Consider the following 13,993-nt stretch of genomic DNA (forward strand, 5'->3'; position numbering starts at 1 on the left):
TGTAAATGGGCAGCTTGTACAGCAACTAATGAATATACTGCTCTCCTAGTTCTGGCTAATGTAGTTTGCTAGTGGAAAGGATATGTCCAGAAAAGAGCAAATAGATTATTTAGCCAGATGTATAGCCAGTCATTAGAAAAGAAATCTTATTTCAGCTGATAACTTTTTTATAACTTTTGCAGAAATCTTAAAAACCTTTCTTGACATGTAACTGAGGGAGGAGGGGGAGAATAAAATACTATTTTTAAAAGTCTGAAAAAAACTTTATCACTCAAGGGCCTTATGAAAATCTCTCTCTCTCTCTCTCTCTCACACACACACACACACACACACACACACACACACACACACCTCGCACACACAGACTTTCAATTAATATGGCCACAAATAAACTTGACTTTCAGCTAATATAGCCACATCTAAACTCTCCCACAAGCACTGCAAAGCTAAAAATACTTAAGGAATGACAATGAAAATCAAAGCGAAATCCCTTCAAGCTTCTATATCCAGGCCAAGACAGCACAACAACATTGTCAAAAGCCTGTAAAAGATAAACCCAGGGAGAAAGAAGCTAGTACCTGACCTGGAATCTAAAGCTAGCTGTATTGGGCCTTACCCTGTCTGGGCAACAGGGAATAAATCAGCCTTACAAAGATTATTTTCATAGGGAAAACAGATTCTGGTGAGTAGGGCCATACATTTATTTTCAGGCCTTTTTGACAGGCTCTTTAAAAGGAGTCACAGAAGAAGACAGGACTGCCTGCCCACTCAATTCAAAAGTTCTAAATGGGGTAGAGTTTGGCCCTAACACAAAATCCCAATCCAGAAATTGAGGCTGGAGAAATGAATAAGCAGAAGAAAATATCAAACACAATGGGGAAATACTATTACTTTTGAAAAGCCAGAATGTGAAGTGTGAAGGAACTATAAATAAAGCCTCAGAGGCAAAAAAAAAAAAAAAAAAAAAAAAAAAAAAAAAGGGCTTGGCTATACAGATAACAAAAGGATCTGGAAAAAAATAAAATGAGGCAAAATGAAAAATTAGAATCCTTAAGGAAAGATTAGAATGGGGGGAAACCTTAGCTAAGTAGTAGACTCCCTAAAAAAAGAGAATGGAACAACCACAACTCAATAGCTTCATGAGGTAAATAATATTAGAATTAATTCAAAAGATTTTAAAAAAAATGATCGGAGATGGAAGCAGAGCCAAGATGATGGAGTAAAGGCAAAGACTCACTTGAGCGCTTCCAAGTTCCGTCCCAACAACTTTAAAATAACACCTCAAAGCGAATTCTGGAGGGATAGAACTAACAAAAGATGAAACAACTTTCCAGTCCAAGACAACTTAGGTCAGCAGGAAAGATCCATCTCCCTGGAGTAAGAGTAGAATAGAGTACAATGCAGGCTGGGGCCAGCAAGTCAGCAGCTGCAGGCCCTGGGGACTGTCGTGGTGGCTTTTGAAATGCCCCACCCACAGTAAAGAGGGCAGACAACTAGTCAGAAGAAGATTAATTTTTTTGCTGGCACTGGGTGCAAGACTCTGTTACAACACTGTCCATACACTGTCCAGGCTCTGTTTAAGGCAAGGAGGGGCAACAGCAGATTAGCTCTTGTGGCTACAGAAAAGTGGGAACTTTGGTCAAAGTTCTAAGGCAGAGAAGAATGCTTTTGCTTGCTCAAAAAACAAAGCATAAGCCAGGACAGCAGTGACCACATTTGTCCTTATATCACATTACCTTGGAAAAACAAATCTCAGAGTCCTAGATGTATATCTGACAATAAGATGAAAAACCTGAAAATAGGGATATTGTTATGACTTCAGGAGCAGAGTTCAATTTTAACAAAATTAAAAGTGAAGAAATAGGCTGGGAAAATGGACAAACATCAAAAAAAACAAAACACCAAACAATTTTTAAAAGTTATTATGGTCACGGAGAAGATCAAGTCATACACTTACAAGAAGATAACAAAGTCAAAAAAGCTACATGTAAAGTCTCAAAGAAAAATGCAAATTGGTTAGAGGCCTAAGAATTCTTAGAAGAATTCAAAAAAGATTTTAAAAATCAAATGAGAGCAAGAGAGGAAAAATTGGGAAGAGAAATGAGATCATAATAAAGATAAAATAAGAAAATTGTAAAAAGAGACTCAAAAAATAAAGGGAAGCTCAAAAAAAATTAATGGGGGGAAAAAACCCCAATACCTTAAAAACCAGAACTGGCCAAAGGAAAAGGAAGTACAAAAAGTCACTGAAGAAAATAATTCCATAAAAATCAGAACTGGAAAGGGTAAGTTAATGACTATGAAACATCAAAAAAATATATATATATGAAGGACATCATTGAAAAATAACTGATCTGGAAAATAGATTCAAGATAGATAATTTAAGAATTATTAGTCTATCTGAAAGTCATGATAAAAAAAAAAGAGCCTATATATCATATTTCAAGAAATTATGAAAGAAGACTGCCCTGATAGCCTATAACCAGTGGATAAAAATGTAAATCAACACATGCTGTTTTCACTTTTTTTTCTCGTGGTTTTTCTCTTTTGTTCTTATATTTTTCCCAATATGATTAATATGGAAATATGTAAAAAATGAATGTACATGTCTAACTAAAAAATCCCACAAAAGTTGAATAATCATAAATAAACTAAGAAAAAATCTCCAAGATCAGAAGGATTCACAAGTGAATTCTATTAAACATTTAAAGAACAATTAAATTATAAGCCTCCCCAATTCAAGGGGTGAAGCAAGGATGTCCATTATCACTACTATTACTATACTATTTCTATACTAGAAAAATTAACTACAACAAGAAAGATGAAGCTAGATACAAAACTATCAGTCTTTGCAGATGATATTCCTGGTAAACTTAAAGACCCCCCGAGTTTTAAAAAAAGTCTTAAATAATTAACAACTTTAGAATGTTGCAGATTATAAAATCAACTCATATAAAACATCAGCATTTCTATATATATTACTAATAAAGTCTAGCAGGAAGAGACAGAAAGATTCCATTCAACATAACTGCAGATAATACAAAATACTTGGAACTCTACACACCAAGATAAACCCATGAACCCAATTACAAAATATTTTTCTTATAAAATCAGATCTTGCTCATGGGTAGGCTTACTCAATATAATAAAAATGACAATTCTACTTAAATTACTTTACTTATTCATTGCCATACCAAAGTACCAAAATTTTATTTCCTAGAGTTAGAAAAAATTATAAAATTCATCTGAAAGAACAAAAAGTCAAGAGTATTAAGAGAAAATGAAAAAAAAAATTAATGTGATAGAAGTATAGTAGTACCAGATCTCAAAATGTTTACAAAGTAAACTATCTGGTACCAGCTAAGAAACAGAGTAATGGATCAGTGGAATAAATTAGGTACACTATACATTGTAGTAAATGATCATAGCAATCACAGTGTTTGATAAAAGACAAAAAATTCAAGCTTTTAAGACAAGAACTCATTATTTTACAAAAATTGCTTGGAAAACTGGAAAGCAATTTGATAGAAAAAAAGTATGGTCCAACACTTCACAACCTATACTAAGATAAGATCAAAATGGATAAATGATTTAGACATGAAGGCAGAAATCATAAAAAAGCAGAGTATGAAATATATTGCCAATTATTTTATTATTAATAAGGGGAAATTTGTAACCAAACAAGAGATAGCACTATGAAATATAAAACAAATAATTTTGATTAGAGTTATTTAAAAGGATTTGCAGAAACAAATCTAGCCGTCAAAACTGGAAGGAAAACAGGAAACTCAGAAAAAATTTTATAGTAAGCTTCTCCGACAAAGGCCTAGTTTCCCAAATTACAGAAATATTTGTCAAACTTATAAAAACATGAGTCATTCCTAAATGACATAATCAAATGATATTACAAGCAGTTTTTAGAAGAAAAAAATCAAAACTTTCTATAGTCATGGGGGGAAAAAATGCTCTAAATCATTATTGGTTAGAGAAATGCAAATTATAACAACTATGAGGTATTACCTCATACCTATCTAGCTAATAATATAGAAAAGGAAAATGACAACTGTTGGAGAAGATGGAAAAACTGCTCAGACATAAAAGGGCAAAGTAAACATAAAGAATCCCCAAATTCAAAATACTCAAGAATATCAGAACTCAAATTCATAACTATTTACTATATCAAGGGAAAAATACCAAAAGCAACTAGAAAAAACAAGTGCAAGTACCAAGGGGCCACAAGTCACAATCTCAAAAAACTTAGTAGCAGCTTACTATAAAGTAGATTCTAGTATAAAATTAGCAAAAATATTAAAGATAAAAAGCTTGCAACCCTGAATAACTTAACATGTAAAACTGAATAAAAGTTTAAGTTTAATGGACTTTAATTGAATTGATAATTTTCCAACACGCTTAATGAGGAAACTAGAGGTAAGAAGAAACTTTGAGATGAAAACTTTAAGGGTTCCCCTGACTTGTCTTTTTGAATTGCCATATTTTACAGAAACACTGGACCCAGAGTATGCAAGAGGCCTCAATGTGTCACCAATAAAGCTTCACAACTATCTTTTCCCCCTTCCTCCAATCTGCATCCCAAATTGCTTGCATCCCAAATTGACCTCCTTGTATCCTTGGAAGCCAAGATAGGTACCAGTCTTGCACTAAGCTGAGAAACTGCTTGTGCAGCTGGGACCCCTGTAGATAAACAGGCTATTCTATCTAATCTAGCAGTTTTTCACAGAAAGAATGCAGCTTTTGACACTTTAGGAGGGGTTTTGACCTTTTATCATTTTTATTGCACTTTTCTCTCTCTCATACCACACTCCTTTAGTATTTCTGGTATCTTTTCCCTCCTGTATCCTGCTTCTGTATGGATTGTGAACTCTGGGTTCTACATACTTGTTCATTTTTCTTATAATCAACTTAGTTTTCATATAAGTTCTTTGTAGTTGAAATTGCCTGTTGACAAAAATCAGGAAATAAGAAAAATCTATACAGGTAAAAGACATTTTAACAACTGGAAAGGATTAAAGGACGATTAAATGCTTATATAGGAGATGCTTAATAGGAGAGAAGGTAAGTATTCCTTCAAAATCTTACTTTCTCTAAAGATTACCAAGTTAAGTAAGACAAATAATTATCTCTGGTTATGGTGTTAGTTTTTATCAGTGAATTGGGCATTCAACTAAAAAAAACTAGAAAAGCAACAAATCAAAGAAAAAAAAAAAAACCAAAATAAAACCCATAAACACAAAGAAATTCTGAAAAATCAAAAAAGAGATAACCCTGAAATTTAAAACTGAACTGATAAATAGAACCAGGTGTTGGTGTTTTGTTTTGTTTTTTTAATGGACAATTTGGTCATCTAATTTTAAAATAAGATGAAAATCAAATTACCAAGATAAAAAAAATGAAAAGGATACACAAAAAATAAATGGAATTAGATAATATTTACTCCAATTATGTACCAACAAAACCAATAACTTAAATGAAATGGATGAATGCTTACAAAAATGATAATATTCAGATGAACAAAATAGAGGATTTAATCAACAGATTCCAGAAAAAAAAATTTTTTTAATTAAATTCCCAAAGGGGGGGGTGGGGGAGGGAGGGAAAGCATGACTAGGTGGCCTTAAAAGTGAATTGTGTCAAATATTCAACTAACAATTAACTATGATAACACATAATTTACAAAATACAAAAAGGAAGATATCCTTTAAGCAAAACTCCTTTTGTGAGACAAATATGGATCTCATCTCTAAACCAGAAAGTTTTACAAAGCATAGGGGGAAAAAACCCAACTACAGACCATTATTTTTAATGAATATCAAAGCAAAAATATTGAGTAATATATCTGCAAAGAGGCTATGATAACATAATACCTATATATCAGGGAAGTCACTTAACCTCCATCTATCTCCATTTCCTCAACTGTAAAATGAGAGTTAATAATAGTATTTAGTTCCCAGGGTTATTGTAAGGATTAAATGACATAATATTTGTAAAGTGCCTGGCATATAGCAGACTTTTATAAATATTTTAATCTTCCTCCTATTACTTCATATTGTAAATAGTATCTAAGACTGAGAATTTTTTTTAACGAATAACAGCTAGAAGCTTTTCCAATAAGATCAGGATAAAGGGAAGATATTCATTGTTACTACTCTAGTCTTATGTAGTTCACATTAAAAACTAGAAAAAGAAATTGAACCAATAAACACAGATAAAGAAGAAACAAAATTACTTGGTTTGGTTGATGTTTTATTTAGAGAATCCTATTATTCAACTAAAAATTATTTCAAACAATAATATTAGGATAGTAATAAGATATAAAATAAATCCACAAAATCATCAGTCTTTCTGTAAATTACTAACAAAACCCAGGAGAAAGAAATGGAAAGAAATTTTAGGTTATAGCATATATAAAATATTTGGAAATCACCTCTCTAGATACACATAGGAATTTATAAGTAAAGAACTACAAAATACTCTTTACAGAAATAAATAAGGGGAGAGATTAATTGTTCACAGTAGTCAATTTAATAAAAATGACAATGCTACCCTAATTAATGTACAGATTTAATACCATACCAACTCAATTACCAGAGATACTTTGTAGAACCAGTAAAAAAAAAAAAAAATATTACAAAGTTCGTCTGAAGGAACAAAATATCAAGAATTCCAAGGAAAAATTTTTTAAAATATAGGATGAAAAGGGGCTAGCTGTATCAGATCTCAAGCTATACAACAAAGAGTAAACTTGAGGTCAGTCAAATTTATGGTAGCTAATCTGAACTGGAACGTCACTACTGCAAAGCAATTCTTTTTTATTCAGCAAGTGCCTGTTTCCCCAAAATCAGTGTTCTAAACTTTTACCTTCAAATTGCTTGAGCTGCCACTGCCAATGCATCCTCTCTCAGACAAAGCAACTGACTCCTATTTTGCTGAGAAAATTGAGGTCATTCATTGTTTAGGCATCAAAACCCCTCTCTCTAAGGACAAGATGGCCCTTCTAGAAAATTGGATTGTCCTTTGTACACAGGCACAAATGCAATATTAGCAGAACTGTGAATTAGTCAACCATTGTGGAAAACCATTTGGAATTATGATATGAAAGTGACTAAAACATCCATGCTCATAGGGATTCAACTGCTAGGAGGTCTCAATAAGAAAAAAGGCCCCATTTAAAAAATAATAATAGCACCTCTTTTTGTAATAACAAAGAACTTGGGAAAAAAAAGTAGATACATATCAAATGCAGAATGGCTGAACAAATCATGGTACTTTAATGAAATAGAATGTTAAAAAAACAAAAATAAAATACTAAATAGGAAAAATACAAAAAAAGCACAGAAAGGACAAACTGAACTAATGCAAATTATCGTAAAATAATATATACAATGACTATCAGAATGCAAATGAGATTTTTTAAAAAGCATTTTGTAATTATAATGACCAAGTTTGTCTCAAAATCTTTGTAAAGATAAAAGAACTATCAGTGTGAAACGGCATATACTGATTGATATGTTGGTTATTTTTGCCAAACTTTTTCTCCTCTCTCTTTTTTATCCTTTGTTATAAGAAATGACTCTCATGATATATGTTGGAAAAATAGTTGGAGAAGAGAGGAAAGGATATTTGGAAATGAAAGCACTGTAAAAAAAAAACAAAAGGTACTAATAAATTTTTAAAGGTCAACCCCTCTACTTGTATCTTTGTTCTTATTCCCTTTCTTCTCTGTAGGATTTGATCTTTGGGATTCATTTCTTCTCTCCCTTTGCTGCCTTCTCTTATGCTTACAAATAGCCCCAGGTCTCCTTCATCCTTAAAAGAATGTACACTACTAATTACATATATAAAACTTATGTAACACTATGCTCAGGCTAAGGACTGCCATAATGGAATTACTGAAATAAATGTGTTGTGAAGATAGAAAATATGGTGCAGATGTCTTGGTCATATATTATGAATATTTATTTACAAAGTCTCCAAAAGTGATTTAATTTTTTCCAGTGAAATCAAATTTTTTTTATTTTATTTTTTATTTCATTTTTATTTATAAGTTTTTGGGGCAGCTAGGTGGCCTAGTGGATAGATCTGGATAAAACAAGACAACTCAGTTCAAATCTGGTCTCAGACACTTAACACTTTCTAGCTGTTTAACCCTGGGCAAGTCACTTAACCCCAACTGCCTCAAAAAAAAAAAAAGAAAGAAAGAAAGAAAAAAGAAAAGAAAAGGGAAAAAAAAGAAAATATAAGTTTTTATATTCAAGTACCATTTCATTTTGTTCATGTAGGATGGTTAATACTGTAGTTAGACCAAGAATATGCAATTCTTTATTTTAAATAAAGCAGTTAAAATGAGGTCTATTTTGGTAGACTATATATACTTCAATGCCAGTGAAATTGCTTTCTTATGGTATATCTCCTTACCAGAAAAATATCTAAGTAAAAAAAGTTTAAAGGAAAAAAAAAAGGAATATGCACTAAACTGTTGGTGAAGTTGTGAATTGGTCCAACCATTCTGGAAAACAATTTGAGAACCACGCCCATTAAGTTATCAACCTGTAGATATCCTTTGACTCAAGAATATTATGGCTATATGAAAAGGTGCTCCAAATCATTATTGATCAGAGAAATGCAAATTAAGACAACTCTGAGATACCACCACACACCTGTCAGATTGACTAAGATGACAGGAAAAGATAATAACAAATGTTGGAGGAGATGTGGGAAAATGAACACTGATGCATTCTTGGTGAAATTGTGAACGGATCCAACCATTCTGGAGAGCGATTTGGAACTATACTCAAAAAGTTATCAAACTGTGCATACCCTTTGATTCAGCAGTGTTATTAATGGCCTTATATCCCAAAGAGATATTGAAGAAGGGAAAGGGACCTGTATGTGCCAAAATGTTTGTGGCAGCCCTTTTCATAGTGGCTTGAAACTGGAAATTGAATGGATGCCTACCAATTGGAGAATGGCTAAATAAACTGTGGTATATGAATGTTATGGAATATTATTGTTCTGTAAGAAATGACCAACAGGATGAATACAGAGAGGCTTGGAGAGACTTACATGAACTGATGCTAAGTGAAATAAGCACAACCAGGAGATCATTATATACTTCAACAACAATACTATATGATGATCAATTCTAATGGACATGGCTCTCTTCAGCAATGAGAGGATCCAAATAAGTTCCAATTGATCAGTAATGAACAGAACCAGCTGCACCCAGAAAAAGAACACTGGGAAATGAATATGGACCACAACGTAGCATTTACATTCTTTCTGTTATTGTTTGCTTGCATTTTTGTTTTTTCTTCTGTTTATTTTTACCTTCTTTCTAAATCTGATCTTTCTTGTGCAGCAAGGTAACTGTATAAATATGTATACATATATTACATTTAACAAATATTTTAACATATTTAACATGTATGGGACTACCTGCCATCTAGGGGAGGGAGTGGAGGTAAGGAGGGGAAAAGTTGAAACAGAAGTTTTGCAAGGGTCAATGTTGAAAAATTACCCATGCATATATTTTGTATATAAAAAGCTATAATAAAACAAATGTTAAAAAAAAAAAATACTATGACTAGACCTTTACCCTCCACAAAAAAACAAGCAGGGGAAAAAACCAGATGTGCAAAAATATTCATAGCAACTCTTTCACAGTTGCCAAAAAATGAGAAACTAAGGAGGTATTCCATTTGGTAATAGCTAAACAAAATTGTGGCATATAAATGTAATAGAACATTCTCATGCCATAGTGATGAAATGGACTATTTCAGAGGAATCTAGGAAGATCTTTATGAATCGATATTGAGCAAAGTAAAAACAAAAAACAAACACAATACAAGAACAATGTATACAGTGATTATAGAGAAAAACTTAGAATGATTTTAGAACTCCGGTTGGTTGCTGTCCTTCATTCTCAAAAAGGACCAAAAAGTGAATTAGTTATGTTGAGAGTTAAGGTACAGTGTGTCTGCTTGTAGCTGATCAGGCCAATTCATGAACTCAGAATGCTTTACTTGGACTCTCTAATTTTGCACATTCTCATTTCTTCTGAGCTAATTTAATCTGCTTTGCTCACAGTACACAGCACCTTCTCTGATGAGGGCAAGCCATGCTGGGCAGTCTTGTGCCAGTGTCTCCCATATCAATCCTAAAATTCTTAAGAGAGATCTTGATGGTATCCTTATATCACTTTTTTCTAACCACCTTGTGAGCACTTGCCTTGTCTGAGTTCTCCATAAAAAATTCTTTTTGGCAAGATCTGCGTTTGGCATTCAAAACTGCTAAAAGCAATGACAAAACCAAGAGTCCAAAAGAACAAAACATGCTGCTCCTCTCCTAACAGAGATATGATATCCTGAAAAATCAAAAAGGACATACTTTCTAGGGCAAAAGAAATTTGCATTTTGAGGTTTTATTTATTGTTGTTGAAAATTTGTTTAATGGAGAGGGGAAGATTAAGAGGGACAAATTTGTTTAAAAATACTTGAAAAGAATAGAATGAATAGACTATATTTGTTTCCTTCCACTTTCTTACCTTCTAATCACACTTCTAATCATCTTACTTTTGGCTTCCAATCCTATCACTCAACTGAAAGTATTTTCTCAAAGCTTATCAATAATCTCTTAACAGTTAAATATGATTGCAGTTAGTAACAGTGGATAGAGCATCAGTCTGGATGTCAGGAGACCTGACTTCAAATACAAAGACAAATACTGTAACCATATATGACCATGAGCAAATGACTTAACCCTGTTTGCCTCAATTTCCTCATCTGTAAAATGATATGGAGAAGGAAAGTCAAATCACTCCAATATTGTTGAAAGAAATTCCCAAATGGGGTCATAAAGAACTGGATACAACTAAAACAATGAACAACATCCTAGATGACTGCCAACAGATCACCTTTTCCTTCTCTCTCGGTTTCCAAAACACTACTACTTACTTCTGTGACCATTACCTCTGAGTATTCTTTGCTAGACTACCATTCACCTCTCATCTCTTAAGCATAAATCCCTACCCATCCCCACCCCATCCTGCTCCTTTCTTTTGTCTACTACACTGTTTCTCTTGGTCATTTCATTTACCCTCAAGTATTCAACTGCCATCACTATGCAATACCAAATCTATAAATCTACTTCTAAGTATTCTAATTTTCAGTCTGGCATTGCCAACTAGTCCACACTGATACATAAACATCCTACTGGCATCACAAACTCACTATTTTTCTCCTTCATATCCCCAACAATTTCTCTATTTCTACTAAAGGCACCACCATTCTTCTAGTCATTCAAGTTAGTAACCTGGCCTTTGTCTTCTGTTCTTATCTCTCCCTCAACATCCCCCAGCCCATAGGTAATCAGTTGCTGGGTCCTCTCAATTCTAATTTCATAACACCTGTCATTTTTAGTTCCCTTTTCCCATTTAAAGTGGAAAAGAAATCTCCACTCTTATTTTAGGTCCCCCATTTCCTTTTCCTAAAGTAATAATTTTCAAATTGGCTTCCTTGTTTCCACTTCCAAACTCCAATCTATCCTCCAAAGTTGCCTAAATCACCTTTCTAAGGATACCCACGTAATCAAGTCACTCCCAAGTTTCCTCTAGGATAAAACACAAATTCTAAAGGGATGGACTGACACCTGTGACTTCATTGATGGAGGATACCACCAAATGATACTTTCATAACTTTAGATATCTGTCTGGGGTACAGACAGGTTAAGCAACTTGTTTTAAGATCACACAGTCAGTTCACATCAAAGATAGCACTTGAACCCAGATTTTCCTGGCTCTCCTTAGGTGCTGTTCTATACACTAAGGCATTTTAACCATTAAAAAAAAAAAAAAAAGTTCTATGGCAGCAGCTTTTGGTGGTAGTGAAAAACTGGGAAATGTGTAAGATGCGCATCAATTGAGAAACGCCTGAACAAATTGTGGTAAATGAAGATAATGGAATATTATATCACTCTATAAAAAAATGATGAACAAGCTGATTTTACAAAGACTTGGGAGATTTACATGAACTGATGCTGAGTGTAACATTACACACAATTTATTTTGTATTTAACTTATACTTTAATATATTTAACATCTACTGGTCATCCTGCCATCTGGGGGGGAGGAGGGGGGAAGAGGGGAAAAATTGGAACAAAAGGTTTGGCAATTGTCAATGCTGTAAAATCACCCATGCATATAATTTGTAAATAAAAAGCTATTAAAATTTTTTTTAAAAAGTATACACAATAACAGCAAGAATATGCGATGATTAACAATGAAAGACTTGATTCTTCTCAGTAGTTCAGTGATCCAAAGCAATCCCAATAGTTTGGACAGAAAACACTATCTGCATCCAGAAAGAGAACTTAAAGAAACTGAATGTAAATCAACATATGCTATGTTCACCTTTTTTTTCAATTTTTTTTTTTTATCTCTCCCAAGGTTTTCCCTATAGTCTATGGATCTCTGTTAATTATACCAGGAAAAAATACAAAAGATTACAAAGGAAACCAATTCTAATAATTACGAAAATATTTATTAAAAAACTATAAATGTTTTGTTTTTAAAAAAAATCTCCTAACGAACTCAGTTTAAGAACATCAAGGCTGTCAGAACTTTATTACCCCGTCTTCTCCGTTGTCAATCAGTCCAACAAATATTTAACAATCTTTTACAACGTAGCAGGCACTATACTGAGCTTTGGTCCTACAAAGGAAGAGAGGAGACAATCCTCGCCAATTAACCCAAATAAATAACAATTATTTACTGAAGGTCCTGGAAGAAAGTTCTAGTTGTCTCCGTATGTGGCTATACATATGGACGCTTCCCTCAGCAAACTTGCCTCGGCAATAAGATCTGAGAAGGGAGCGGGCCCGGGGAAGTGCGCGAGCAGTCCGCGAAGGCGGCCGAGGGTCTCTGGGGCCCTGGCACCTAGGGGTGCCCGGGAGGATTGGACAAATGGGCGGGCGCTTGCCCACGTACCTCTACTAAGCTCCGAAGGCTTCAGTTCCAGAATCTCCTCGGCTGTCTGGAAGCCGGCACTCACTAGTTTTACTCGCACGCCAGGGGCCAGCGGATAGCTCCCCAAGTCCCGCTGCATGGCAGCGAAGGGAAGTTCCACACCAAAGGCTGACGAACCCACCATTAGCATCCGGGATTCGGGTTAGGCGCTCAAAGCAAGAGATACGCCCCCTGACGTGACGTCAGACGTAAAGCCAACCGGGTATGAGGCTGCGGTCACCTGCTTTCGTGCATGGGAATTTTAAGGCCTCCCTGGGCCGCCCAGTGCCGCTGTCACTCAGCTTTCTAATGGCTTAAAGCGAGGAAGGGTGGGAATTAGTGGGGATGAAGAGCCCACACTTTATGCAGCAATTTGCGGCGAACAGCTTTGGGACAATTTAGTGGGAGTGATTGGCCCGTCGAAGGGACCGGTTTTTTCTTCCATATACCCCCTCCCAAAAAAAAAAAAACGGTTGTGGGGGTAGCGTAGGCCGCACCTTTGGCTGGTCTGGAAACCCCTCCTTTCTATTTCTCCGCCCCAACAGGCGTAAGAGGGTCCCGAAGACAATATCCCGAGATCCTTAATTGACCTCCCTCGATGGTCCCGAAATGCCCTGTGGTTTCTTCACCAACACAGCCTCTACCCCTGCCCAACGCTTTCCCGCCCTCGCAAGGAATTGTGGGCCAGGGGGGTCACGCCTGCGCCTCGTTCTCGTTCTCGTTCTCGACCTCGTCTTCATCCTTTCAGTCCCATCTACCCCCACCCCTCAAATCCCGTCTGCGTGAAATGAAGGTTCCCGAGACCGTTAGCTCGCCTCTCTTTGTGTAGGAAAAGGAATAACTGGAGGAGAAAGCAAGTAATGAGCAACTTGGAATGGGTGGGCCCAGGCTAAGGGATGATAGATGACGGGACTTACAGGAGGACCGAGGGAGGTGGGGGAAGCAGGTCCTTGCCTGGAAAATGGCGGCGGAGTT

The 13,993-nt window shown here is 35.1% G+C and overlaps 1 protein-coding gene across 1 annotated transcript in view; it reads right to left on the minus strand.

The window, feature by feature from the left end:
- Nucleotides 1–13,204, minus strand: part of RAD51C (RAD51 paralog C) — a 64,323-nt gene extending 51,119 nt beyond the window's left edge. Inside the window, exon 1 of the mRNA XM_051994155.1 lies at nucleotides 13,001–13,204. Coding sequence (XP_051850115.1) covers nucleotides 13,001–13,169 — 169 coding nt within the window. The 5' untranslated portion in view covers nucleotides 13,170–13,204. The remainder of the gene's footprint in view (nucleotides 1–13,000) is intronic.
- Nucleotides 13,205–13,993: the final 789 nt, after the last annotated feature.

This window comes from Antechinus flavipes, chromosome 4, assembly GCF_016432865.1.
Source record: "Antechinus flavipes isolate AdamAnt ecotype Samford, QLD, Australia chromosome 4, AdamAnt_v2, whole genome shotgun sequence".
Classification (NCBI taxonomy): Eukaryota; Metazoa; Chordata; class Mammalia; order Dasyuromorphia; family Dasyuridae; genus Antechinus; species Antechinus flavipes.